This window comes from Canis aureus, chromosome 36 (genome assembly GCF_053574225.1).
Source record: "Canis aureus isolate CA01 chromosome 36, VMU_Caureus_v.1.0, whole genome shotgun sequence".
Lineage (NCBI taxonomy): Eukaryota > Metazoa > Chordata > Mammalia > Carnivora > Canidae > Canis > Canis aureus.
Window position 1 is genome coordinate 23,434,804 of NC_135646.1, and position 27,812 is coordinate 23,462,615.

General features: G+C 36.1%; 1 protein-coding gene across 2 annotated transcripts in view; it reads right to left on the reverse strand.

The window, feature by feature from the left end:
• The window catches only part of PLCL1 (phospholipase C like 1 (inactive)), a 326,629-nt gene that overhangs the window by 26,453 nt on the left and 272,364 nt on the right, over window positions 1-27,812 (reverse strand). For both annotated transcript variants that reach the window (XM_077885646.1, XM_077885647.1), the window contains exons 4-5: window positions 24,657-24,732; window positions 22,064-22,173 (exon numbers count right to left, since the gene is read on the reverse strand). In XM_077885646.1, the coding sequence (XP_077741772.1) occupies window positions 22,064-22,173; window positions 24,657-24,732 (186 nt within the window). The remainder of the gene's footprint in view (window positions 1-22,063; window positions 22,174-24,656; window positions 24,733-27,812) is intronic.

The window sequence follows — 27,812 nt, forward strand, 5'->3', positions numbered from 1 at the left end:
ATCAACTAAGTTTGACTGTTAAAACCAAAGTTAAGATCTAACTAAAATCTAGCTAAGCTACAGATGAACTTTTCCTTCTCTCATGTCTACAACACTTTGGATTGTTAAGCGTCTCTATCATGCTCCACTATATCAATAAATGACAGACTCACAAGAAGACACACCACAAGATCCACTGCACATGGATCCTTTTGAAATTACTAACGACTTAAGAATAAACCTTAGCAGAGAAAAATCATTGTGGTAGACAATAATTATAATTAATATAAGTAATAAATACCTAATGACACTCCCAAAAGACTTCATGGAAAATACAAGGCTAGAGATAGAATAATACTTAAACTGACAATTTCATGGAGCTTATATGACAAATCCAGGGGGCACCATTCACACAGGTGCAAAGGAAACCCCCTCACAACCCCACCCAGAGCTGTGTAGTGCACAACTCACATGGTGGTATGTGGCAACTCTGGCCAATTAAGGGATCAGATTGTTAAACTTTGTATTGCAAAAAAGAAATGGCATTAGTGTAGAAATGTCTAATCATGAGCTCCAGTAAGATAATTTTGGTGTATTGATGTTTAACTTCAATGAAATCCATAAAGTCTTAAATGATAAATTATCAAGGTCAGCTGTAGTTCAAGGTCTCCTATAAAAACTCTTTCTGGGTATCCTTGACAAAGGAGCCAAAGGAAATGACCTTCCCAGGAGCAGTTATTTAAAGAATAAGGACAGTGGTAATCACTCCACTATTTGCTCCCTCTCCTTCTGACCAGAGAGGAAGTTCTAGGACAAAATTATACTTTCTGAGACAAAACCAACAATCTGTAAGTTGGTGGTTATTAAGCGAAGGATAATGACAGAAATGATACAGCCTGAGTGATTTAACTGCAATTTTGAGGCTGAGACAGTACTTTCCAGAATTCAGAAATGGAATTTCTACCCTGGCAGTGCTTATAACTATTATATTGTTGTACATTTCTATGATTTTCACAAGAACAACTGAAAATAGTTTGTAATAGCAAAATATTCAGAGGAAGACATCACTTCTTCGATGTTATTATTATTATATCTTCATGCATTATTTGCAGAACTTAGAATGAGAAGGGTTAATAAGTGAATTGTTTAATATAAGAACCAGGGCTATGCTATAACACAGCACACAACCACACACTATATATACATATAATTGTTCCTTTCAATGACATTCTTCCTCTCCAGGCAAAAATGTATTATAGATAAAAGGGAACAGGAAGGAAGTTGCTGGCTTTTTTCCCTCTCTGGTTTCAGATTACATGAAAAGACTCCATGAGCTGACTCAGAGGATACACAATATACATTGTTAAGAATCTTTAGTCTCATTTATTCAGATTTAATATTAGGACATAGTTACTATTAAAACACACTTTTCATACACAAGCATTTACATGCCAACTTCATTTTTTTTTGCAGCCTTAGACATTAGCTTCTTGGTTGATACCAAATCCACAATAAACAAAGGAACCACTTCCTGCAGTGTGTATAATAAGTGTAAAGAACCATCTGGAAGGTAAGGGAATGGAGGAAGTGGTGTGCAACCAGCCATGATTTCACCAGCAAATAAACTGTCTATAGCTCTCAAGTGTCAACATGACTATTCTATCAGATGTTCAAAATGTACTCATCCATTCAATGTGAAGGAATAAACTACTGATGTAATAATGTACCAAGAGAGAATACAAGTAACTCTCTAAAACATTCAACCTTTCCTCTCTCTATATTTTTGCCTAACAAAAAAAAGGGGGGGGGGGGAAGCTCAACTAAATCTAGAGAAACAAAATTACAGTGAGACAGACCCACATTTCCGACCCAAGGCAATTAAGTGCTGAAACCCAGCCCAGAATTTTAGGATATCTAGTACATTTTAAATGTTTATGAAAAATACATCCTTTAATACATGTTTAGGAAAAAAAAAAAAAAGCTCAACTTTCTGAAACTAGAGTTGTTAGTAATTGATCAGGAACTTCTTTTTGGCCCAAGAGATTAATATGTCTCAGGCAACAGGGTCCACAAACCAGTTTTATTCTCACCGTTCCATAATGCCAGTTGCTTAGTAACAGCTGGGAAATCTAAAATATTCTAGATGATTAAGGGATACCTCTGACATATCTGGACTGCAATCTTTTTTATTCTGGAATACATTGTAACAATTTAAGAACTTTCCATCCCTAAGCCCATTGACTCAAAAGTCCATTGAGAATAGTATCTTTTAAACAAATACTCAGAGTTTGGCTATTTTTAGAACACATTTAGAGCTTTGTCCTGGCAGATTTACAAACCAGATCATGAGGGGGTGTATCTTGCTACATACCCAAGGATTCTCTTCAGTGAGAAAGAAACCTATAGTCTTGGTTGTCCCTGAAAGCAAGCAGCTTCTACTTAATGATTTTATAACTTTCCATAAAATCATCTGATAACGCAGAAGTTTAAGACTCAATTCTAAGTCATAGTTTTGTGATAGTCTTTTCCTTCCAGAAGTTACTTTCTTTCAAAGTACTAATATAATTATACTGATACTGATAATGATGAAAGCTTCTTGCCTGATTCAAACAGTTTTCTGAACAGTTTTGCGTAATTTTTTTATGAATCTAAACTTACTTTTAAAAATCCAAAGGAGTTTCTTTTTCAAAAAAAATCTATAACTAATCTTTTCATAAAGTCATGAATTTTTCCTTAAAAGGAAAATTCTGTTCCTAATTATTCTGCTTTGATGAATAGGTGCTTTCATCTATTACAATGGTTAAAGTATCATAAATAAATGGGGAGTGATTAACAATACAAAATTGTTTTACAAGAAATGGGAAATGAGGGAAAAAAGGCTCCCCTCATCACCCACTCCCTCCCTGCTCATCTGTTACTTTCAGTATGTAATCTCATACATGGTGTATATTTGAACATACTGAATCTCCCTGAAATAAAAGAAGCCTAATTAAATTGGAAGATAACCACCTCTGGACTGAAAGAAATATTCTTACTACCCGTCGTGACCTTTTCAATGTGGCTTTAAAAGAGTAATACCTAATTTCATTATTCTTAATCGAAATTGTTCTTTACATGTTTACATTTACAGGTATGTATATATGTGTGTATATATACATAAACACGTATATTATTTTTATATGCATACTTATATACATAGGTATGTATACTGATAATGTTAAACTTAACCTGAGCCCTGTGCTCCTGGAAAACAGACATTAAGAAATCCCCCACCATTTTGTGTTCCAGGAAGTAGTTTACTGCAAATAACCACTATTCCCCATTATGAGTTAGATAAGATTCATAGGTACCCCCCTTGTTTACCTATCCCAAGGCCAGACACAGACCTTCCCAATTCCCTTTCAGAAATGATTAGCTGAGCTATTTAAACCCCCTCACCAATCTGAACAAAATACCTGCCTCCCTGATTCACCCAAACTTTAGTTAGGCTTCTCTACTTCTTCCAGGCCCTTGAACTTAACCCCTCCCCCAGCCTGAGCTGGCAAATAGCCCCTTAAAAAATCTCCTAGGATCACATACCCAGTCACTCACTCCCCATACTCGGTTCTTTATAGCCTTGTTTGCTTCTTCAGGGCACAAAAAAAAAAAAAATCCTCTTTGCCTGACCTTTGAGAAGCTTACAGATTTTATGAAAGAAACATTCGCCCTGTGTATTTTCAATGGTGCCCTTCCTCATACTGCAATAATCCTTTCAAATAAGATCTCTCTTTACCTAAATCTGGATTTGTTTTTACATGACAATTTACACACCACACTTGCGTATACATTCAGAGAAGTGAGCTCATGTTGCTCTGATGTGAAATAAGACTAAGGAAATTAGATAGATGTATCCCGTCTTCTCCCTAGAGTGACATGAAAAGAAGAAGAGCTTGAGTCTGAAAAACCAGAAGGGTTATAAGAAACTAGAATGAAACACTTCGGTTATCAATTTCTTTTCCATTTATATCAAACTCACCTTAGCTAAAACTCACCATAGACAAAGATTGTGAAAGAAACAAATTTTCTCTAAAGAAAGTTTTCCTCTGGGAAAAATAAGATGTTCCAAAGCCTCACAAGTTGGAACCAAGTCCTCTGGTCTATGATGCATCTATTCATTAGGATCCTGACACTTTTGAATTATTCAAAATCATTATAAAATGCAGCTTTCATCTGGAAAAAAAAAATGTACCTCTGAGAGACACTAAATTTAGTTCCACTGGAGATAAAGTAAAGTGGTCTGTGCTTCCATAATCATGTCAACAGCCTAGCTTTTATCTCTACTAAACTCCTGGGCAGCACAGCTGGGATGCAGCCACCCAAGGCAGAAATCTGGACACCATGAATCAGCCTGCTTATTGCTGAGAAGCATTAACATTCCATCTGAATTGTCCTATACTTTGGAACAAGAGTTGTTTGAAATAATGCTTTACATTTATGACTTTTTTTTATTATTATAGACACATTAATTAAACTCTGTTTTAAAAAAATTTACTATTTTTTTCTAACACCAATGCAGCTAATATTATACATTATATAATTCTCCTTCTGTATCTTTTCAGCTTTATATTATAGATAACTCTCAAAAACCAACTTTTCAACATCCTCAGCAACTACAATTTGTCAAATAAATTTCATGGACGCACGTAAACATAGAATGTTGCTGCAGATTATTATTTTAGAAGATGGGTGATTAAATTCACTTATAATTGACAATATGACTCATGACCAGATTTGATATAATAACAAATTAGCTATGATGCTAATGAGTGTAATTAAATGAGTGAGGCAGACATTTTAGGACTCTCAAGACCAAGCTGAGGAGATGCAGCATGTCTTCATTTTGATGTATTTTATTTTCATTGTTATTTTCAGATTGTTTTGGCAATCATACTCAAGGATCAAGATACACGGCAGAGTTTTGGCATCGATGAAAAGCTAAAGACACTTTCTGCTCAAATGATAACTTCCTCATGGAAGACCTCCCTAACCTCTAATGTTAGGTCAAATCCCATCACACATACTCATAATGCCATGCAACTTCTCCATGGCACTTATCACAGTGAAAAATTTAATATTTAGGGTGTGATCATTTATTATTGCCTCTCTCACTAGTCTGTCAGCTCCATGAGACCAGGGATCATGTTTTTTTTTTTCACTAGTATATTCCCAGGTATGAACCCTAGTACCCAGTAAGAGCTTATAGTTATTTATTGAATGGATGAATGTGGTTTTACTGAAACAAAACAGACAATTACAGTTTGCTAATTTATGGATTAGAAGACTTGTTTATGCTTTGTACCTTCTTATCTATAAATGTTAAAGTCAAAATAAATTAAATCAGCATCTTGAGATGGAATAAGAAGGTCATTATTCTAAGAAGCCAAAAAATAACAAGGCTCTAGAATGTGTCTGAAACATCTTTTCAAGTATCTAATCTGGGTATAAATATATCAAACTTAGCCTATAAAATCCCAGGAATAGATGCTAAGCTTCTAAACGTATACTTTCACTTCACAGGACCTAATAATATTTTCTTTTATGTATAAAAATGGTATTGACATATGATTACCGTTGTTTTTCTAGTACTAATCCATTCATTCTATCTCACCTGTCACCTTCTTCCCGATGATAAATGGTGTGCATTATAAGGCATCTGGTTGAGATTAAGGTGAGTCTGTGTTTTGCTAGGTTCAGTGAGACTGAACCAGTTACCACTAGAATCAGAAAACCAATGTTAGCATCATCACGATTTTGTCCTTTCCAAGTGCAGTCACCAAATATTTTCAGGATGACAAATATCATAACTACTTGCCAATATTCAAACATTATTTTTGAGCCATTTAACTGGCAAAAAAATTTTTAATAAATTAAAAAATAAAACAAAAATTTGAAAAATTAATATAGCCTAAAGAAGATATAGACTAGGTCAATATACAACATTCCTTTCATTAGCTTTGAGGCACACTTGACCTAATAATACAAGAAATTATTTAGGTTGTTAGGTATGTTTTTGACCAGATGGATACATAGCTAGCTGGCTAGACAGATGAACAGACACGTATAACTTGAAGTGGCAATTAGTTACGCGGTGCTTGCTATACAATTTACTTTTTACTAGAGAGAACTTAACCTATAGAGTTTAATAGATATATCACACATTTCCAGAGTAGGAGAACTCTGAATTATAAACTGAATTCAATTATCAGACCCTCTATAATATTTTTTTAGTATTTTCACTATAGGGCAGCCTTGCAAAATGCCAAGAAAGGATAAGAGATCATTCTGCTTGCAAAAATTTCTAAAAGGAAGACAATGTTATTAAGATGGCAATACTACCAAAACCAATCTACATATTCAAAGCAATCCCTATCAAAATCCCAATGATGATTTTCTAGAAATAGAAAAACCCATCCTAAAATTCATGTGGAATCTCAAGAGACTGAATAGCCAAAACAATCTTGAAAAGGAAAACAAAGCTAGAAAATTCATACTTCCTGATTTTATTTTTTTAAGGTTTTTATTTATTTATTTAAGTAATTTTTACACCCAATGTGGAGCTCGAACTCACAAACCCAAAACAAATATCACACACTCTTTCAACTGAGATAGGCAGGCACTCCTCATTCCTAATTTTAATACTTCCTACAAATTTACCATAATCAAAATAGTGTGGTATTGGCATAAACTCAGACATATAGACCAATAGAATAGAATAGAATAGAATAGATGGCCCAGAAAGAAACCCTCACATATATGATCCAATGATTTTTGACAAGGTTATCAAGACCATTCAATGGGAAAAGGATAGTTTTTGCTGCAAATGCTGTTAGAAAAACTGGATATCCACATGCAAAAGAATTAAGTTGGACATTTACCTAGCAACATATAAAAAAATTAACTCAAAATAGAAAATACCTGAATGTAAGACCTAAACTGTAAAAATTTTAGGAAAAAACATAGGGCAAAGTTTCACACATTACATGTGGTAATGATTTCTTGTATATGACACCAAAGACATAGACAACAAAAGAAAAAATAAACAAATTATATTTCATGAAAATTTTTCAACTTTGTGCATCAAAATATAATATCTTCAAAGTAAAAAGCAACCCATAGAATGAAATAAATATTTGCAAATCATATATGTGATAAAGGATTAATGTCCTGAATATGTAGAGAATGTCTAAAATTCAAAATGAAAAAAAAAAAAAGCAACAATTCAATTCAAAAATGGGCAAAGGACTTGAATATATATTTTTCCAAAGATAGATAACCAATAAGCACATGAAAAAATATTCAGCATCACTAATCATTAGAAAAATGCAAACCAAAAAAACTACAATGAGATACCACCTCACACCTATTGGGAGGGGAGGCTACTATAAGAAAGGAAGAAAGGGAGAAAGGGAGAAAGGGAGAAAGAAAAGAAAGAAAGAAAGAAAGAAAAGAAAAGAAAAGAAAAGAAAAGAAAAGAAAAGAAAAGAAAAGAAAAGAAAAGAAAAGAAAAGAAAAGAAAAAAGAAAGAGAGAGAGAGAGAGAAAGAAAGAAAGAAAGAAAGAAAGAAAGAAAGAAAGAAAGAAAGAAAAGAAAGAAAGGGAAAGGAAAGGAAAGGAAAGGAAAGGAAAGGAAAGAGGAAGGAAGGAAGGAAGGAAGGAAGGAAGGAAGGAAGGAAGGAAGGAAGGAAGGAAGGAAGGAAGAAAGAAAGAAGAAATTTGAACTCTTGTGCACTTTTGGTGGGAATGTAAAATAGTACAGTCAATGTGAAAAACAGTATGATGGTTCCTCAAAAAAATTAAACACAGACTTACCATATTATCAATAATTACCCCATTTCTAGGTCCCAAGGAATTGAAAAAATTGAAATCAGGGTCTCAAAGAGATATTTGTACATCCATGTTTATAGCAGCATTACTCACAAAAAGCTAAAACATGAAAGAGTCCAAGTGTCCATCAACAGATAAATGGATGAGGAAAATGTGGTATTTATAGGACTTCCAGGGAAAATGGCAGAGTAAGAAGAACCTAAACTCACATGTTCCCATGGATACAACTAGATGTTATTCATATCAGTGTAAATAACCGAAAAAAAGACCTGAAGACTTTCAGGACCTGGCAGGACAAACTCTCCACAGCTAAATATAGAGAAAAGCCTGCACAGAAGAGGGCAGGAAGGACAGAGATGTCATCAGGAGCTACATGGAGCCCTAGGTCTATCGACGGGGGAGGGCGGGGGAAGCCATGGGCATGGGTAGGGGAGAGAAACAGACCCACAGTGGGGAACCCACACAGGAAGACACCTATAACATTTCCCTTTCAAAGTCAGAGAGGCCAAATTTCATGAGTTCTAAGAATCAGTGGGACTTAAAACCTAGAACTTCAAAAATTAGCAGGATCATAGGGAGTTGGGAGGACAATAGAAAACTGAGTCCCTGACCTTAAAGAGACAGTACAATAAACAGCCTCACAGAGTTATAGCATAGAAGCATCACTTTGAACAATGCCTGGGGTATATGGGAGGGAGATTTGTTTACTAATCTCAGAACATGTAGTGGAAGGGGCAGGGATGTTAGGAGATCTCTCTAGGAACAAAGGAGTTAGCCCTTTCCCTCCCTCACTACACAAACTACACACACAGTCCTGTAATGGGAACCAGCATGGAGCCAACACTCCTTATCGAACTTGCTAATAGTACACCTCATCCCTGCATTCCCCTGCAGACACACCTCCTCCATTCAGGCTTCTGCTACAGGTCTCCTCCCACAAAACAGCAGCACAAACCTTACTAACACTGCCACCTTGCCCCTGTGTGTTTCTGCAGCTTTATTCCCTCAAATTTGCTTTTGGCTTGAACTCAACCAAGGCGGTGCCACAGCCTGGCATTGTGCAAACAGCCCCAACAGGGGCCAGTACCACTCCATGTGATGCCTGCCTCAGGGAGACAGAAGGATAACCACATACATCAGTGAGATTGCAGCTCCAGTACTGGGCTAGTGGCAGATATCCGGTCTTACTGCAGGCTCCACCTACCAACAAAAGATTCTAAGGCCACAACACAGGGAAAGCACTAATGCTTGGCCTGACGCAGCTTAAGCCCAAAGCAGCCCCAGACTGGCCCATTGACAACACAAGGACAAAGCTCTGTCCACAGTGGGCAAAGAGGACAATTGCAGATGACTAGACTGAAGAAAAAAGTGGCTCAGTCACAATAGCAGGATGCACACAACACACATAAAAGACAGCCCTGAGATGCCAGGTTCTGGTGAATAGGGGACACTGCAGAGTACTAAGTAAGGACTTCATAAGGCTACTACTTGCAAGAACAGGAGACATAACTGGCTTTCCTAACACAAACATACAGACAGAGAGAATTAGACAAAATGAGAAGACACAGGAATATGTCCCAAATGAAAGAACAGGACAAAATCATAGCAAGAGACTTAAGCAAAATGGAGATAAGTAATATGCCTGATAGAGAATTTAAAGTAATGTCATAAAGATACTCACTGGACTTGAAAAAAAAGTGGAGGATCTCAGTGAGACCCTCAACAAAGAGACAGAACATAAAAAAGAACCATTCAGAGATGAAGAACTCAATAACTAAAATTTAAAATGCACTAGATGGAATAAATGGACAAGAGGAGGCAGAAGAACAGATTAGTGGCCTAGAGGACAGAGAAATGGAAAGCAATCTAGATGGAAAGATGAGAGACAAAAAAATAACACAAAATGAAAATAGACTCAGGGAACTCAGCAATACCATCAAGCATAATAACATTCACATTACAGGGATCCCAGAAGGAGAAGAGAGAGAAAAGTTTGCAAAAACTTATTTAAAGAAATGATAGCTGAAAACTCTCCAAATCTGGGAAAGGAAACAGAAATCCAGATCCAGAGCACAGTAGCCCCCAATAAAATCAACCCAAGGAGGCCCACACCAAGACATATAGTAATTAAAATGTCAAAAAGTGGTGATAAAGAGAGAATTTACAAAATAGCAAGAGAAAAGAAAACAATTACATAGATGGGAAACCCCATAAGACTATAAGCTGATTTTGCAGCAGAAATTTTGCAAGCCAAGGGCACCTGGGTGGCTCAGCAGTTGAGCGTCTGTCTTCAGCTCAGGGCATGATCCTGGGATCTGGGATCGAGTCCCACATCAGGCTCCCTGAGAGGATCCTGCTTCTCTCTCTGCCTATGTCTCTGCTTCTCTCTGTGTCTTTCATGAATAAATAAATAAACCTTAAAAAAAAAAAAGAAATTTTGCAAGCCAGAAGTGATATGATATATTCAAGTGCTAAAAGAAAAAAAAAAAAAAAAACTGCAGCCCATAATATTCTATCCAGTAAGGCTATCATTCAGAATAGAAGCAGAGATAGTTTCCTAGACAAACAAAAGTTAAAAGAATTCATGAAACTAAAGCAGACCTACAAGACATATTCAAAGTGCTAAAGGTAAACAACCTGCAGTCCATAATACTCTATCCAGTAAGACTATCATTCAGAATATAGCAGAGATAGTTTCCTAGACAAACAAAGTAATTCATGAAAACTAAACCAGACCTACAAGAACTGTTCAAGGAGACTCTTTGAGAGGAAAGGAAAAACCATAAATAGGAGTAAGTAAGAAGCACAAAAGCAATAAAATTAAGTAAATCTATAAAAATCAGTCAAGGGACTCATAAAATAAAAGGATGTAAAATATGACAGCATATTATAAAAACTGATGGAGAGAAGAATAAAGAATGGGTTCAAACTTAAGCAACATCAACTTAATATAGACTGCTATATGCAAAAGATGTTATACACAAACCAAATGGTAACCACAAATAAAAAACAAATAGACATTTAAAAAATCAAGAAAAGAATCCATGGATATCATTAAAGAAAGCAACTAGTTGTGAGAGAGGAGACCAAGATAAGAAAGGAACAGAGAAGAACTACTAAAACAAGTAACAAAATGGCAATAAATACTAACAATTACTCTGAATGTAAATGGACTAAATATTCCAATCAAATGAGATATAGTGATGGAATGAGTAAAAAGCCAAAACCCATCTATAGTTGCCTACACAAGACCCATTTGAGACCCCTTTACACACATGTAGATTGAAAGTGGGGATGGAAAAACATTTATCATGCAAATGGAATGAAAGAAATCTGGGGTAGCAATACTTATATTGAACAAAATAGACTTTAAAACAAAAACTGTAACAAAAGACAAAGATGAACACTATATAATCATAAAGGGAATAATCCAACAACAAGATATAATAATTATAAATATTTCTGCACCCAACATTGGAGCACCGAAATACATAAAGCAGTTAACAACAAACATAAAGGAACTAACCAATAGTAATACAGTAATAGTAGGGCATTTTAACTGCTCACTTATATCAATTGATAGGTCATCCAAACAGAAAATCAACAAGGAAATAAGGGCTTTGAATGACCCATTGGACCAAATAGATCTAGTAGATATTTAAGAATATTCCATCCTAAAACAGCAGAATATACATTCTTTTCAAGTGCACATGGAACATTCTACAGAATAGATCACATACAGGGTCATAAAACAGTTCTCAACAAATTCAAAAAGATTGAAGTCATACCATGCATCTTTTCTGATCACACACAATGATACTAGAAATCATCCACAATGATAAACTCTGTAAGAGCATAAATATACATAGGTTAAATAACATTTAGTAAAACAATAAATGGGTCAATCAAGATCAAATAGGAAATGAAAAAAATACATGGATATGAATGAAAATGAAAACACTATGGTCCAAAATCTTTGGGATGCAACAAAGTGGTTCTAAGAGAGAAGCTTATGGCAATACAGGCCTACCTAAGAAGCAAGAAATATCTCAAATAAACAACTTAATCCTACACCTTAAAGATCTAGAAAAAGAAGAACAAATCAAACCCAAAACCAGTAAAAGGAAGGAAAAAAATAAAGATTAGAGCAGAAATAAATGAAATAGAAGTAAAAACAACAATAGAATAGATTGATGAAACTAGGAACTGGCTCTTTAAAGAAATCAACAGAATTGATAAACATTTAGCCAAACTCAACAAAAAAGGAAAGAAAGAAAGAGAGAAAGGACTCAAACAAAATCAGAAAGAAACAGGAGAAATAACAATTGATACCACAGAAATACAAAGCATTATAAGAGAATATTATGAAAATTATATGCCAACAAATTGGACAACATAGAAAAAAAATGAAAAAAATTCCTAAAAACAGATAGTGTCCCAAAACTGAATCAGGAAGAAATAGACAATTTGAACAGACCAGCAATGAAATTGAAGCAGTAATCAAAAAACTCCTAACGAAAGTCCAGGACCAGATGGCTTCACAGGTGAATTCTATGAAACATTTAAAGTCAATCAAAATCTATTCTTCTCAAACTATTCCAAAAAATAGAAGAGGAAGGATAGCTTCCAAATTCATTTTATGAGGCCAGCATTACCCTGATATCAAAACCAGGTAAAGACACTACAAAAAAAAAAAAAAAAAAAACACAAGAAAGAAAGAAAAGTATGGGCCAACATTTCCCATGAACATAGATACAAAAATCCTCAGAAAAATATTAGCAAGCTAAATCCAGCAATACCTTAGAAATAATCATTCACCACTATTAAGTGGGATTTATTTCTGAGATGCAAGGGTGATTCAATATTTGCAAATCAATCTCCAAAGAAGACACAAATGGCCAACAGACACATTAAAAGATACTCAACATCACTCATCATAAGGGAAATACAAATCAAAACCACAATGAGATGCTACCTCACACTTGTCAGAATAGCTGAAATCAAAAACACAGGAAACAACAAATCTTGACAGGATGTAGAGGAAAAGGAACCTTTATGCACTGTTGATGGGAATGAAACAGATGCAGTCACTGTGGAAAACAGTATGGAGTTTTCTCAAAAATTAAAAATAAAAGTACCCTATTATCCAGTAATTCTGCTCCTGGGCATTTATCCAAAGAAAATGAAAATACTAATTTGAAAAATATATATATGCATCCCTATGTTTATGGCAGCATTATTTACAATAGCCAAATTATGGAAGCAGCCCAACTGTTCATTAGGTAAATAGAGAAGATATTACACACACACACACTGTAATATTATTTAGCCATAAATAAGAATGAAATCTTTTTATTAACAACGGTATGAAATGGATCTAGAGAGAATAATGCTAAGCAAAATGAGTCAGAGAAAGATAAATGCCACATGATTTCACTCATACGTGGAAGAAACAAAACAAAGAAAAAGAGACAATTCAAAAAGCAGACTCTTACCTATAGAGAACAGACGGAGGGTTAGGGGGAGGTTGGTGGAGGAATGGGTGAAATAGGTAAAGGAGATTAAAGAGTACACTTTCTTGATGAGACTGAGTATAGAATAGAATAGTTGAATTACTATATTGTACACCTGAAACTAATATAATACTGTACGTTAACTATACTGGAATTAAAATAAGAAATAGAATAAAGAAAAATATAAGTAAATGTAAAACACCCAAAATGTATTTATATACAATGGAATATTATTCAGCTGTATCAAAGAAGGAATTTCTGACATGTATTACAACCCATCTGAAACTTGAGGACATTGTACTAAGTGAAATAAGCCAGTCACAAAAAAAAGACAAATACTGCATAATTCCACTTATATGAGGTACTTAGAGTAATGAAAAAAATCATAGAACCAGAAAGTAGAATGGTGGTTTTTAGGGGCCACGTTACTTTTTAATAGATCCCAAGTTTCAGTTTTACAAAATGAGAAGCGTTATGGGCATGGACGGTGGTGATGGTTGCACAACACTGTGAATGTATTTAATACTATTGCACTGTATGCTTAAAAATGGTTAAGATGGTAGATTTTAAGTTCTATGCATTTCAGCACAATTTTAAAAACTTCAGAAAACAAAAATTCTCGAAAGTTGGTAAGTATAGACCACCTTACTTGGAAAGAGCAATCAGGAATGGAAAATATGTCAGTAGGGAAGATTACAATGAGAGTGTATGAAGTGAGAAGAGAAACTTGGTGTAATTGGGGCTTTGTGCTGCCATAGGTTAAAAACAAAACAAAGGAAGTGGAATAAGACATAAAACAGAAGGTATATAAGTAGAAAGATTACACTATTGACAGGTTTAGTGACAAAAGGATCAGTGTAGTTTAAGCAACGTAATGTAGTTAAGCACAGAAAAAGATTGAAAATAACATAATGATGAAAATGTGAAGACCTAGAAGGACTCTAGTTATCATAAAATCTGATCTCATCTTTAGGTGAAAAACATAATCTAATTTTTAAAAAATTATACTAGTTGCAGATTTTTAGACTCATATCCAACTTCCTATAGGTCTAAACTCTTAGATAGTTAATTCTATAATAAAATAGATAGGAGCTCACAGCCCAAAATTTTGTTACTTTATACATATTACTAGAAAATACTTTCTTTAGACTTACCAGAATTAAAAACTGTGTGTGTGTGTGTCTGTGTGTGTATAGTCTCTTCATTCAGAATTAAGTTTTGTTTAAAACCCTTTGAAAGTTCACTTCTCAGGATTGGTGACTTAAAGGCTCTTCATTTTTGCCTGTCAGTTTCCTTTCTTCTCAGTAAAAGCCTGAGGAATTTGCCTATAGGGACTTAACCTCTCATTTCTAAATCATCTCAGGTTGTTACTATTCAAAGAAAGAAGATTCCAAGACTTCGCTCTAACCGCTTAAGTGATCAAGGGTAGACTGAGCATCTAAGAGGTAGAATTGAGGGTGTGGAGGAGTGGGTTGAGGAAGGAATATGAAAAGGAGTATGGCCTTTACAAAGCTCTTGCTGCAGGCACAGCTCTGAAACTTCCTCTACCTCATCAAGTTGTGGAGGCTGGCAACATCTAGACTGAAAGCCAGTGAACAGTGTAGCTGTCCAAGAGAAACAGGAGGAGGTTGGCTGGGTTCTCAGGGTGGGTCCAGGGTTGAGCCCTCTGCTTTGGTATTTTTGTTATTTTGTTTTGCTTTCCTAATCTCAATGGTATCTGTCCAAGGGCTCAATTACATCCAATGGCTCGAGAGTGATCGGGCCCTGGGGAGCTGATTCACACTGTTCAAGCTCACAGAAGACGCATTGGTAAAAAAGGAAGTTAACTGACTCATTTACAAAGAGAAATGTGACTTCCCAGCAGATAGGACTAGTTATGTCACTCTGTCGATCCATTCTATCTCCACCAGAAATCATACTAGGGGAGCTAAGTTGAGAAGAGTTGCTTGGTGAATGTACCAGAACAAGAATAGTTGGTCCAAAGCTGCATTCTTTCAATGTACCTTTCTGCGCTGTAGGAATACACTGCCAAGGTGTTGGAATTCTTATGTTATCTGAACACTTACTCCTATAAGATAATAAATACAAACACTTAGTATAATGCTTGATACAGAGAAAGCCCTCAGTTAATATATTATACTGCTATCAATATTCTGACAGTATGGCATAGTTGGCTGACAGCATGGGCTCTGGATTTAGATCCTTGCCCTATCGCTCAATACCCATCTGCCAAAAAGAATGTTATTTAACGTCTCAGTCTCAGTTCTCTTATCTATAAAATGGGTGTAGTAACAGCAGCTTTACAGGGTTACCCTTAAAATTACTTAAGATGTATGAAAATCACTTAGCTGTTTATTGTAAGCGGTGAATGCTAATTATTAATCATTAAAATCACAATTATATAGCACTTTTTATATGCTGGACATCACTTTATAAATACTCAATTAATCCTCACATAACCCTATGAGATGGGTGTAATTTAGGAACCTCACTGTAGTCACCGAAATCTGTTCCCTTTCCTTAAGGAAGTATACACCTGCCCCACTCCATTGAAGTCAGCTTTGACCATGTGACTTGCCCTGGCCACTCAAATGTAAATAGAAGGAACCCATGACACTACTTGGCAGAAATATCTAAAACCAATTTGTGTTTCCCTACCTCTAGGGCTGTAGTATCATTAGACAGAGCTTCTATTAGCCTGAATTTCTAAGCGATACTCACTGTGTATGTCTTGTGATGGACATACAGTGCAGGCAAGAAATAAGCTATTGTTTCAAGCCACTGATGTTGTCATTGCTTTTTATCTCCACAGCACAATCTATCACAATTGACTCAGAAGCATAGAGGCAAAAGGAGATTTTTCCAAGGTCACACTGCTAGAAACTCTGGCTTCAGAGTCTATAGTCTTAATCTCTTTGCTTTATGTTTCTTAACAATTCATAGTAATATCAATACGAAGAATAATTTATGATTAATACATTCTTGTCATTGGGGGTCTGTTTCTTCAGACTTCATAAATTGCCATTCTTTTCTGAAAGAGTTGCCTCAGGAAAAAAACTAGCCTTTCTTCAGCTTCTACTACAACAGCCAGCAGCTGCTAGAAACACCATTAGAGAAGTTTTCAATAGACAACATAGAGGACACTGAATGTGTTTCTTCTTTATACAACCTCAGAGCAGCCTCCAAGGGCACAGTTACTATGGCTGCCAGAAGATCCTGGGTTTTTTTTTTTTTAAGATTTTATTTATTTATTCATGAAAGACAGACAGAGAGAGGCAGAGACACAGGCAGAGGGAGAAGCAGGCTCCATGCAGGGAGCCTAACGTGGGACTTGATCCCGGGTTTCCAAGATCTCTCCCTGGGCCGAAGGCAGTGCTAAACCGCTGAGCCACCCGGGCTGCCCTGGAAGATCTTGATTTGATACACACACACACACAGAATCACAAAGAATGATTTAAAATACCCATGGTCATTCAGGTGAGGATGACCCCATTCTTACTGTCATTCAATCTCTCAGAGATGGATGCCTCTCCTCATAATTCTTTTCTAATAAAACATCATCTTGTTTCCCTTCTGTCTCTCAACAATGAGCAAAGACTTCAAGAGGGTTTGCAGGCTCTGGTAGAAAGTTTATTACCACACTGACATCCATTTAATTTCCCTTATGCAGCAAGATTCCCCAGGGATGTGAGAGCCTGAAATTTAGGGACTAAATAAGAGAATCTGCCTGCATTAGAAACATAAGTACTCAAGAAGTGAAAAGCTTCAGCCTCTGCTCTTCCCAAGGAAAATGGAAATGTTGCCAAGATAAAAGCAGAGGAAGCAAAGGCTTAAACAGTAATAAAAAGCCAAAAATTTAGGCAGAAAAATATTAGTCATATCTACAAACAAACCTGTTTTTTTATGGCATTACCTGGAATGCATTAAATTATAAGCTAGAAATCTATCTAGGGAAAGTATAAATACATATCAATTAATAGAAGTGCTCATTGAGGAAGTAATTATTCATTCATAACTTATTTCATACATGTCATTCAACTAGTAATCAATGAAATTTATGAATAAATAAGAAGCTAACCACGTCCTAATTTTTTATTCCTTTTTAAGCTCTAGTTACCACCTACCTTCATAACTTTTCCTTTACAATAAAATGTTTACTAGTTATACTTTTTTCAATATTAGTTTTTATATATCTCTACTTGACGCATCTCCAGCCTACTAAAATTGATTTTTTTGTCAAACTTTAAAAAATGTAAAAATAATGGAATTTCATTCTTTAAAATAGCCAACAGGCCAAGTTAGAAAAATATATATTGGGAAAATTCACTAAAAATGCTACTCGTGGGTTCTTTCTAATTTCAGTTTTGTAGATGTAACCACCTTACAATGAGGTTCTTTTTATACTTGAGAAGTCAAGTCACTCTGGATGGAATCCAAGGCTGTAAATGAATTCCACTTCATAACACATTATGTTTTATCAGTGATATGGTATAAATTCATATCTCCCCTCCAAAAGATCTTCAAAACTCTGAGTGAAACACCTCCAAAATTAATAACAATTTACTACAATAGGTTAACTAAGCAAGTGAAGTTGTAGCATCTCTTTCTAGAAGACTTAAAGAACAGGCAAATTTCCCATTGTAAGATTTTAATATTATGTTAGTAACCAAATAAAACTCATTTCTGAAAGACAGCATGAAGAAAAGACAGATGGAAGGAACCCTTAATGTGTGAGGGTAGGATGAGAAGGAGCTATCTTGGTCCAATGATTATCTGGAAAATATACTGAAAACTGAGTCATTGAGACTTGTATCATCATACCACCTCAAATAAACACAATGGCTATTTAAGGAGTTTGATTTTGTTCTCAGCAATGAAAGAGAAAGGAAGGTTTAGGAGGAGCATGTTATAGTTGGCTATTGGCATATTATAGTGTGGGGAAATGCAAAAGATCTGCTAAGCAAGTTCCTCCTATGGACCCATGTACGGTGCTAAAATATGAATGGAAGGAAAAAAAAAAAAAGAAAACCATGGATGAGAGCTTCCAGGATCATCTTGATTTCAGCCTTCTAGCTGGATCCAAAGTCCTCATTTCTGGCTTGGAAAATTTGGACACTAAGTTTAATTCATATTCATTATATTATAGAGCTATTCATCTTGGTCTCTGCAATTTTTTCTATAGTTTCCGTGTCATTTATTACCAGATCGATGTAATACTGAATTGCAGGAAACAAACTAAAGAATTTATATTTTAGTCTCAGTTCAATTTGCTTTAAAGCTAGTGCCCCTTCCCACCACTCCTTGCTCCCCATCTACTTCCTTAGGAGCACATTTGTCATTATTTTCTAGCTTCTCCCTCACTTGTTGGAAAGTACATTGGAATGAAATATGTTTAGTTACATGAACCCACACACTCAACCAATATTAATCAATATTAATCCCCACTCCTTCCCTAGATAGTGGAGAATACTTACATAAATTGTATGTAAGGAAACCTTTTCAGTTGGCAATGTACAATATTATAGTGAGCCCTGCCATATTTTACTAATGCAGTGATTATGTATTACAAGTTTGCTTATACTCATTCAACCAGTTGTAAGCAATGTCAATTGAATCTAAGAAACTTAAGAAAATGAGCATTTACTGAAAGATGTTAGGAGCTTGGAAAATGAACAGGAAGGCTGGAGAATAAAGCGAGAACTAAGAGCTTCGCATTCAAGATACAAGATATAAAGGGAGGTCTCAGAGAGGCACCATGAGACTACACAGTCTCCAAAGGAGCCCAGCCTCTGTCCCTCGGCTAAAAATTAAAATTCCAGGGGCATCATGGTGGCTTAGTCAGTTAAGTGTCTGACTCTTGATTCTGGATCAGGTCATTCATGATCTGAGGCAGGCTCTGAACTGGGCATGAAGCCTGCTTGGGATTCTCTCTCCCTCCCCCTCTGTCCCTGTATTCTCTCTCTCTAAAAAAAAAAAAAAAGAAAAAGAAAAAAAAGCAAGAAAGAAAAGAAAAAAAAATCCAAGACGTTCATTTGTTCAGCAATTGTGGAAAGAGCACCTCATTAACAAGCCCACAAAATGTAATAAGGGAAAGGAAATATTAAAATTTTTGGAAAAATTCACTATTCTTGTTTAAGCTCCTAGCACTCAAGCTAAAATACCAGCAGCTAGTACATGAGCTATAATAGTAGAATATTGGTCATGTTTCAAAAAGTCTGTCTTAGAATGATGTGTACAGCATTTGCTCAGCCCCATCTACCAATCTGCCTCTGTCACTAAATCAAAGAAACGTAGAAACAAACCTCAGAAAACACTGAATGGGCTTAAGTCACAGGTTAATAAAGAAACAAATTATATCTCAATATAAAAATTAATTAAGTTCAAATTTTTTTAAAATAAAATAAGAAACAACAACAACAACAAACTTGTTCCTCCAATGGTCATCCTCACCTGGCAAAAGTAATAGCGTATACGTGTGTCTATATATAGTGTCTAGTTCTATGCACTCTGACTTAGATATTTTGTATGTATTACCTCATTTGATTCTCACCAAACCCAGGGAATTAATATCATTGTCACACTAATGTTATTGTCAACCCTCAGAGGGATTATATAACTTGGCTAAAGCCTCAGAGCTCTCTGGCAATCTGCACAAAGAATCTGCTGCACCCCTGATCAAGGCTGCCTAGACTCAGTCACATGGATTGAGTTTTATAGGAGGCAAGAGGACAGTATAGTGTAGAAACATGGGCATGAGTTAAAAATCTCAGCTTTGCCATTTACTAGCTGATGGCAAGAAACTTAAACCTGGCTAAGCCTCAATTTCCTCATCTGTGAGATGGAGAGAGTCATACCAGGGTCAGCAGGAGTCACTGCAAGGTCAGTCGGTTATCACAAAGAGGAAAGGGAAAATGTATATAAACTACGCAGCCATGTGTGCTTGTCACATATTAAGTACTGAATAACTGATGGCTATTATTAGTTATAGATCTGTCTCCCTTTGCAGACTAGTCCTAGAGGCCCAAGTATTCCTCTTTTATTATTTGTAACCATAGCACCTTTCTCAGTGATTGGCATATTCCAAACTCACATGAGTATCCGCTGACCAGAAAGTGTTTGGTATCAGCATTCACGCTGCCATGTTTACTCCGACATTATAAAATAAGCTCACCTTACATTAATGCTATAGGTCTTCCCTGCTCATTAAGCAAATGATGCCTATTTCCCACTACCCCACTCCTTGCCCCCAGACTGTTAATTCATGAGGTCAGGGACTATACTTCTTTTGTTCTCCGTGAATCCTCAATGCAGAGCACAGAGCCCAGTACATAGGGGAGGTTAACAAATATTTCCGAACTGAATTTTTAATAAACATTTATATCTTTCAGTTCACCTAGCACTTTCACATAAACGTATTTTTCAACAGAGTAAGTTAAATACATGTCTTTGGCGCCAGGCTGCCTGGGTTCAAACCCCACCTCCATCATTTACTAGTAGTGCGGTCTTGAGTAATATACCTACAATTTTTGTTTTTGTTTTTGTTTTTAAGATTTTATTTATTTATTCATGAGAGACACACAGGGAGAGAAAGAGAGAGAGAGAGAAAGAGAGAGGCAGAGACACAGACAGAGGGAGAAACAGACTCCATGCAGGGAGCCCGACGTGGTACTCGATCCTGGGTCTCCAGGATCACGCCCTGGGCTAAAGGTGGTGCTAAACCGCTGCGCCACCTGGGCTGCCCTATACCTACATTTTTAATGCCTCAGTTTTATCACATATAAAATGAGAATAATAATAGTATTGGGGGGGCACCTGGGTGGCTCAGTTTATTAAGTGTCTACCTTCGGCTCAGGTCATCATCCCAGGGTCTTGGGATCAAGCCCTGTATTGGGTTACCCTGCTCAGCAGGGAGTCTGCTTCTCCTTCTCCCTCTGTCCTTCCCCTCACTCATGTGCAGGAGCATGTGCTCAAATAAATAAAATCCTTAAAATATAATAATAACAGTATTGAATTGTTATCTGTCTTATAATGTTAATTTATACAAAGATTGTAAAACAGTATGTGGCACATAGTAGGTGCTCTTTAAACATTAGCAATGATTAATTTTGTTTATGGCTGTTTTCTTCCCAACACACTGTCAGGAATAAATTACTCCAACTGCCTAAATCATCGTTCCTTTCACATAAGAAAATATGAAAAGTGGCATCTTTACTTCAAAATCCTAAAATTAAATTTCAGCAGAGCAAATCATAATCTCAAGAAACTGACTTCCAAAGCTACTTGCAAAAATAAATGTATTTTTAGAGACTGCTCTTAAAATAAAATAATCCGAAATGGCTCCAGATATTCTGTAGTCTAAAGCTCTTCCAAATCACTTGTGCTGGATTCTTTTCCCACAACATTTGGCATTATTCTTTTCACAAACAAGAACAGCTATATTGACTTGAGCAGAAGCATTCATGTGAGTAAAAACACCGGGTGGTAGAATTAGGTCGCCCTGTCCTCTGCCTCTACCACAAACCTCATTTGCCCTATTATGGTGAAAAGTATGTCAATCTCCCCATCACTTAGAGCATGAACCTGGTGATTAGGCCACATATTACTTCAAAATTCCAATCACTGCATTTAACCACTGATGCCTCTCTGCACATTGGAGAGATGAGCAGGAGAAAAATAAAGGTAAAGAGGGTACCTGGGAATTTCATTTACCTTCAGTACTGTAATGTTCCAAGCAAAGCTCTCAGTTGCCTTGTTGAGTTTTCTTCCTTTCAAGCCTTCTTTTGCCCCTAGATTATGAAGTTCCTCATGGAATTCCATCCCTTTTAAAAAAGAACATACCAGAATTCTTTGTATAAGTTTCATAAAAATAGGCATTTTATTATGAAAAATTCCCCATTCCTGTCCTTCTCTCATAATTTTGAAATCCCTGACTCAAATGCTCCCTTACATCTTATTCATCCCCACCAATGGTTATCCTTAGGGGCAAACTAACAATAATCAATTCATTAGATCAAATTACATTTTAAACAGCCAGGAGCTATAGATAAAGACATAAACCTCCTTTTTAGGAGGTTAAGAACCAAATTCTTCTGATAGCTTACATGTGTCTTGTTTGTCTTCTACCTGGGTTGTTTTTTTTTTTAAGATTTTATTTATTTATTCATGAGAGACACAGAGAGCGGCAGAGACAAAGGCAGAGGGAGAAGCAGGCTCCCTATGGGGAGCCCGATGTGGGACTCAATCCCAAACTCCAGGATCACACCCTGAGCCAAAGGCAGACGCTCAACCACTGAGCCACCCAGGTGTCCCTCTACCAGGTGTTTTGGTTTTTTTTGTTTTTGTTTTGTTTTTGTTTTTGTTTTTATTTATGATAGTCACAGAGAGAGAGAGAGGCAGAGACAGAAGCAGGCTCCATGCACCGGGAGCCCGATGTGGGATTTGATCCCGGGTCTCCAGGATCGCGCCCTGGGCCAAAGGCAGGCACTAAACCGCTGCGCCACCCAGGGATCCCTCTACCAGGTTTTTATGTGAAATGGTGTAATGTGTGACAATGTGTGACAGGTAACTATATGTGATAGATGCACTTATTTTACTTTTACACATAAACCATCCATATGACTTGACAGTAGACCCTGGAGTCCATATGGATAACAATGTTAATCAATAAATGTTGGGTAAAAATAAAAAGATGTTTTATAAATGTGTTCCTGGAAACACCTAAGTACTTCAGATTTGGTAATGGCCTTAAAGTTATTTTTAGCTGAACCATTTCTTAATCTTGAATACTATAAAAAAATGTCATCATCCTCAGATAGGAATCACACTTTCTTCTGGATAGTTTATGACATCTTTGGAAAGCTATGAGTGATATCAAGCCAAAGTCTCTCTCCCTGGAACCTTTACCCCTTCATGCTAGCTAGACCCAGACCAGCTAGTCTAATCCTCTTTCCACTGTACAGCCCTTTAGCATTTGAAGAAAGATATTAGATAAATTCCACCAGAGTCTTTTCTCCAGATTAAAGATTCTAGCATGTTTCAGCTTTACTAACAATGTCTCTCCTTTAAAGATGACATCCAGGCAAAGCCTCTACATTGCATAGTTTACTGGAGTTGAGCTTGTCGGGATCTGCATCCAGGAACACCATACTCACATTAGGCTTGAAGCAGCCCACACAGGGTGGGGATTTACCACCACCCTCCTTGTCTAGTTACTTTACTTTTATTAATGCAGCTAAAAGCCACATTAACCTTTCTGGTGTTAGTATAACAAATATAGCACATGGTAAGAGCATGATTTTGGGGTTGGGCTTACACTCTGGCTCCACTACTTACTAGCTACATAAGCATGAGCAAGACCTTGAAACTCTGCAATCCAGTTTCCTTACTAGTGAAATGGTGATAAAAAGAGTGTGTCCCCTCAAAGGACTGTGGTAAAGATTAAATGAGTCAACACATATAAAGCTTTTAAAGTAGTGTCTGGCATAGAAGAGCATTATATAAGTATGTGGTATTATTTTTGTGCTTTCTGTCAACAGAAACATTTAAGCCTGTGGACCAGTCAGTGAAGAGCACCATTTTTAAAGTCTAGTTTGGGATCAAAGGTCAGCTCTACCCTGTGTTGATATGGGATCTCAAGTGATTCACTCAATCTCTCAGAATTTCAGATGGCTCATCTGTAAATTGGATACAATGGTGATTACCTTGCAGCGTTAAGAGGACTAAGTAACAGTATGTGTGCACAGAATATTATGTGCAAATATATAAAGCAATTGTCACTATTGTCATCTTCCTCATCATAATCATTGTGCATAGGAATCCAGGAGAATATAAATCCAAGAAATATTAAAGTACAGAGCATGGATGAAGGTAATATAAATAAATATAAAGATGGGTCATAGCTATGTGACCCATCCCATCCTTAAAGAAAGAACAAATCTAAAATAATGACTAATAAATGAGGCAAAAGCCTAGGACATTAATAGGATTATGGCTCGAATTATAAAAATGAGGGGTCCTAAAGGGACAATGTATAGTAAAAGGTTTTGACAGACTTGCAAACTACAAAAGTAGATTCAGAACCCTTCACCTCTCTAAACATTGTTAGACACTACCCCCTATATACATACAACCCACCTATTGTCACCTCAATTTCTTCTGTACTAAACAAAGACTTACATTCACTTCAAAAGTATTAACTATGGCATAAAATATTTGAATTTTAAGAGTAACAACAGAAACTTTAAAAACTACCAAAAATTATCATTAAGTTTCTAAAGAAAAGGGGGCAAAGCATGGGGATTACCTGATTTCTGACACTGCACAATCTTTTCCTGGACTGTATCTGCCATTTCTATGAGAAATCGGCTCTCTTGAATCATCTGTCACAAAATAAACAAAACATAAAAAAAGGTGGTTGTTAGAAGTCCTTAAACTGGCCCATTGGAAGGACAGCATACAGAGATACACCTAATGCTACCAATAATGGGGAGCCATGGTCTTAACCACAAGAGATAGGAGATGGAAAGATAACTGGGGTCTGTCCCAACCTCCATCCATTCTAGCTAGACTAACGTTAGAGTCACCTACCTTATAATTACTTCAGTCATGTGACACACTTGGCACACCATGAATGCCAAATAACTGTTAAATAAATGTATACACATTCATTAAGTCCCGGATCACATTTATGAACACCTCTTTTCTACTCCCTCACTCCAAAAGTTACTGCAATACCAAGGCAAATGGTACTGGAATAATAGCAACAAGAATCAGAATAGGGAATCACCTAGTGATGACCTAAAGGACAACTGAACACATCAGTGAAGTTAGAAGCTTGCATTTGGGTGGGCCAAAGCTGGTGGAGGTCTGGTTCTCCCTCTAAAAGGGCTCCTGCTCCATTGGCAAGAATGAGGAATGGGTCAGATTTCAGAGCCACCAATTTAACAGAAATTGTAGGCAATAACACTGAAATGGTGATCTCTGCTCTTTACCTTTGGGTAGAAAACAAAGGTGTCCAAGAAATAATTAATAGACTAAATGAAATAGGGGAAATAAGACAACTGCTGGCAAGCTGGAGAAAAGAAAAATCTGTATGTGAAGAAGAGGGAAGATGATAATTGGTAAAGAAGTTGTAATCAGGATGACAAGGGATTGTGGCTCTCTTGAAGTGCCTGAAGAAGAGCAACCATTAGACAAACTAATACTTCTTGAATTCCCAGCCACTCTTCTATTCCCAATAAGTGTTGCCCCATTCCATCTGGCTGTTCTGTTTTGTCTGTCTGAATATTCTGAAAGGAGTTCAAGGCAGAATCCAAAGTGGATATAAAGGTCTTGGGTAAGACATTTTTCGTAATTAAATGCTATCAAACAGATTGTAGTCTTGTACAATCACTGAAAAATATTAAGTGGTTTATGGTTACAAATTTTTAAATGGAAAAGAGTATTGAATCACAAATTTTTTAATGCCTAACAACTCCATAGAAGTAAAATCATATTATTCATTCATTTAATAAATATTTACTAAGAAGGTACTATGTGTAAGCACTGTGGTAAGTACAAGGAGTGTGATGCATTAAGGAGCAAAAACAGACACATTTCTATCTCCGTGGAGTTCAGAGTCTAGCAGGGAAGTCTAATCAAATGGATGAATGAAATATGATAATTAATTCAACCAAACAAAATTGAATTACTCATATTTTCTGCCTAAAGAGGTAGTTTAAAGTAAGTTATTTGGAGGGTCAAATTGACCACCAAAACCATAAAAGCAGATATCCAAGAAGGTCTAGACTGGGTCACACATTTTAACTGCATTAACACTTTCAACTCCCAAGATGAAGTGGAAAGTTAGTGAATAACACCTTACGAAATGCCTAACAGTAGCCTGACTTACTACAGCTTCCAAGTGAATAAAACTTACAAGCAGAGAAAGATTTAATATGAGGACGATCTAGTCTTTTCTAAGCTTAGCATCCATGGATGTAACATCAACTGAGTTTTATTATACTTTCAAAAGTTATCAGATATTGCAATAGTTAAGTAGTAGACAAAATGTTTTTATGAAATTCAAGCAAGGGAAATACTCATAAATAATGGACACATTTTGTGACTTTAACATAAGCAAAATAGGTAATACAGATTTTTTAGAATAATTTAATTATAAGACCAAAAGAAACTTAGGTATCATGACCACTCCCTTAATTTTGTAAAAAAAAGAAAAAAAAAGAAAAAAAAAAGAAAAAGAAAAAGAAAGAAAGAAAGGAAAAGTAAGAAAAAAAGAAAAGAAATGAAGACCTACAAGAGTTAAGATTGTCTTAAAAATAGAACTAATTGTTGAGCTGGAATTAAAACCCCACTTACTTTCATGAAAAAATAGCACTCCTCTAACTTTGTCTGGCCTGGCCAAGCTCCCTGAGAGAATGCATGCCTTCACAGACATGCAGTCTTTTGAGCCTGAACTATAGCATTTTCAAAGTCACCTGGCCCAGCCTTTCAGAAAAAAAAAAAAAAAAAAAAATGAGGGAATGCCCATAATCAATCTATTTCAAACAGATTCAGATTTATCCTTTTTTAAGAAAAACTAAATATAATAATAGGATTGATAATTTCCTTTGATAATTTGTTTTGATTTCCTTTGATAATATCTTGACTGACATCTTAACACTCATTTCTCTTGGTTTTGCTGTCAGTAGAGAATATATTCTTTAATTTAAAAAAACTCTCTACCTATTGATTTGTAGACTATTTTCTTTGCAGTATTTTACTAGGTGTCTCCCCACTTTTGAGCAAAAAAGGAATATACTTCCTTCATCTCAAAACACCATACCCTCTTTATAATAATCTGAGAAGAAAGTGTTGTCTTTGCTGTGCTCTTCTACCTAGACATTCACTTCTGCTTCCACTGCTTCCCTCACAAATCCATTACTAATGACCCCTTCTTTTTTTTATCCAAAATCTCTACCTCTCTCCTGTTTTGTTTTGTTTTTTTTTCCCTTCTCCATACACCTCTTACTTTAAAGTAAGCAAACAATAACAACTTATTCTACTGGCCATTAATCCTCCCTTTAAAAATTAGCCCATACTCATTGCTTTGACTCAAGCAAGTTTCCATCAAGACCTTCAAAGTTTAACTTTGGCCTCATCATCAACTACACCCTGGTCCATCCTCTGTCCTCATTCATTCCCAACTCAGCAGTTGACACCTGTGGTCAGCCTTCCTTTTTGATTTCTGGGACCCTGTTTCATTTTCAGCTTTACTCTTTCTCTGACTCCTGTACTACCTGTTTCACCTTTTTTATATCCATACATGTAGGACCTGTTTGAGCTGCTAGGCCTCATCTCTCCAGTTTTTTCCTTTCACCATTATGACTCCTCTTAATAATTTCATCCATTCCTAGAGCAATGAAATATTGTACTCATGAAGATCATTTCAAGGCCAGTGTCCCCAACCCTGGCTTCTCTC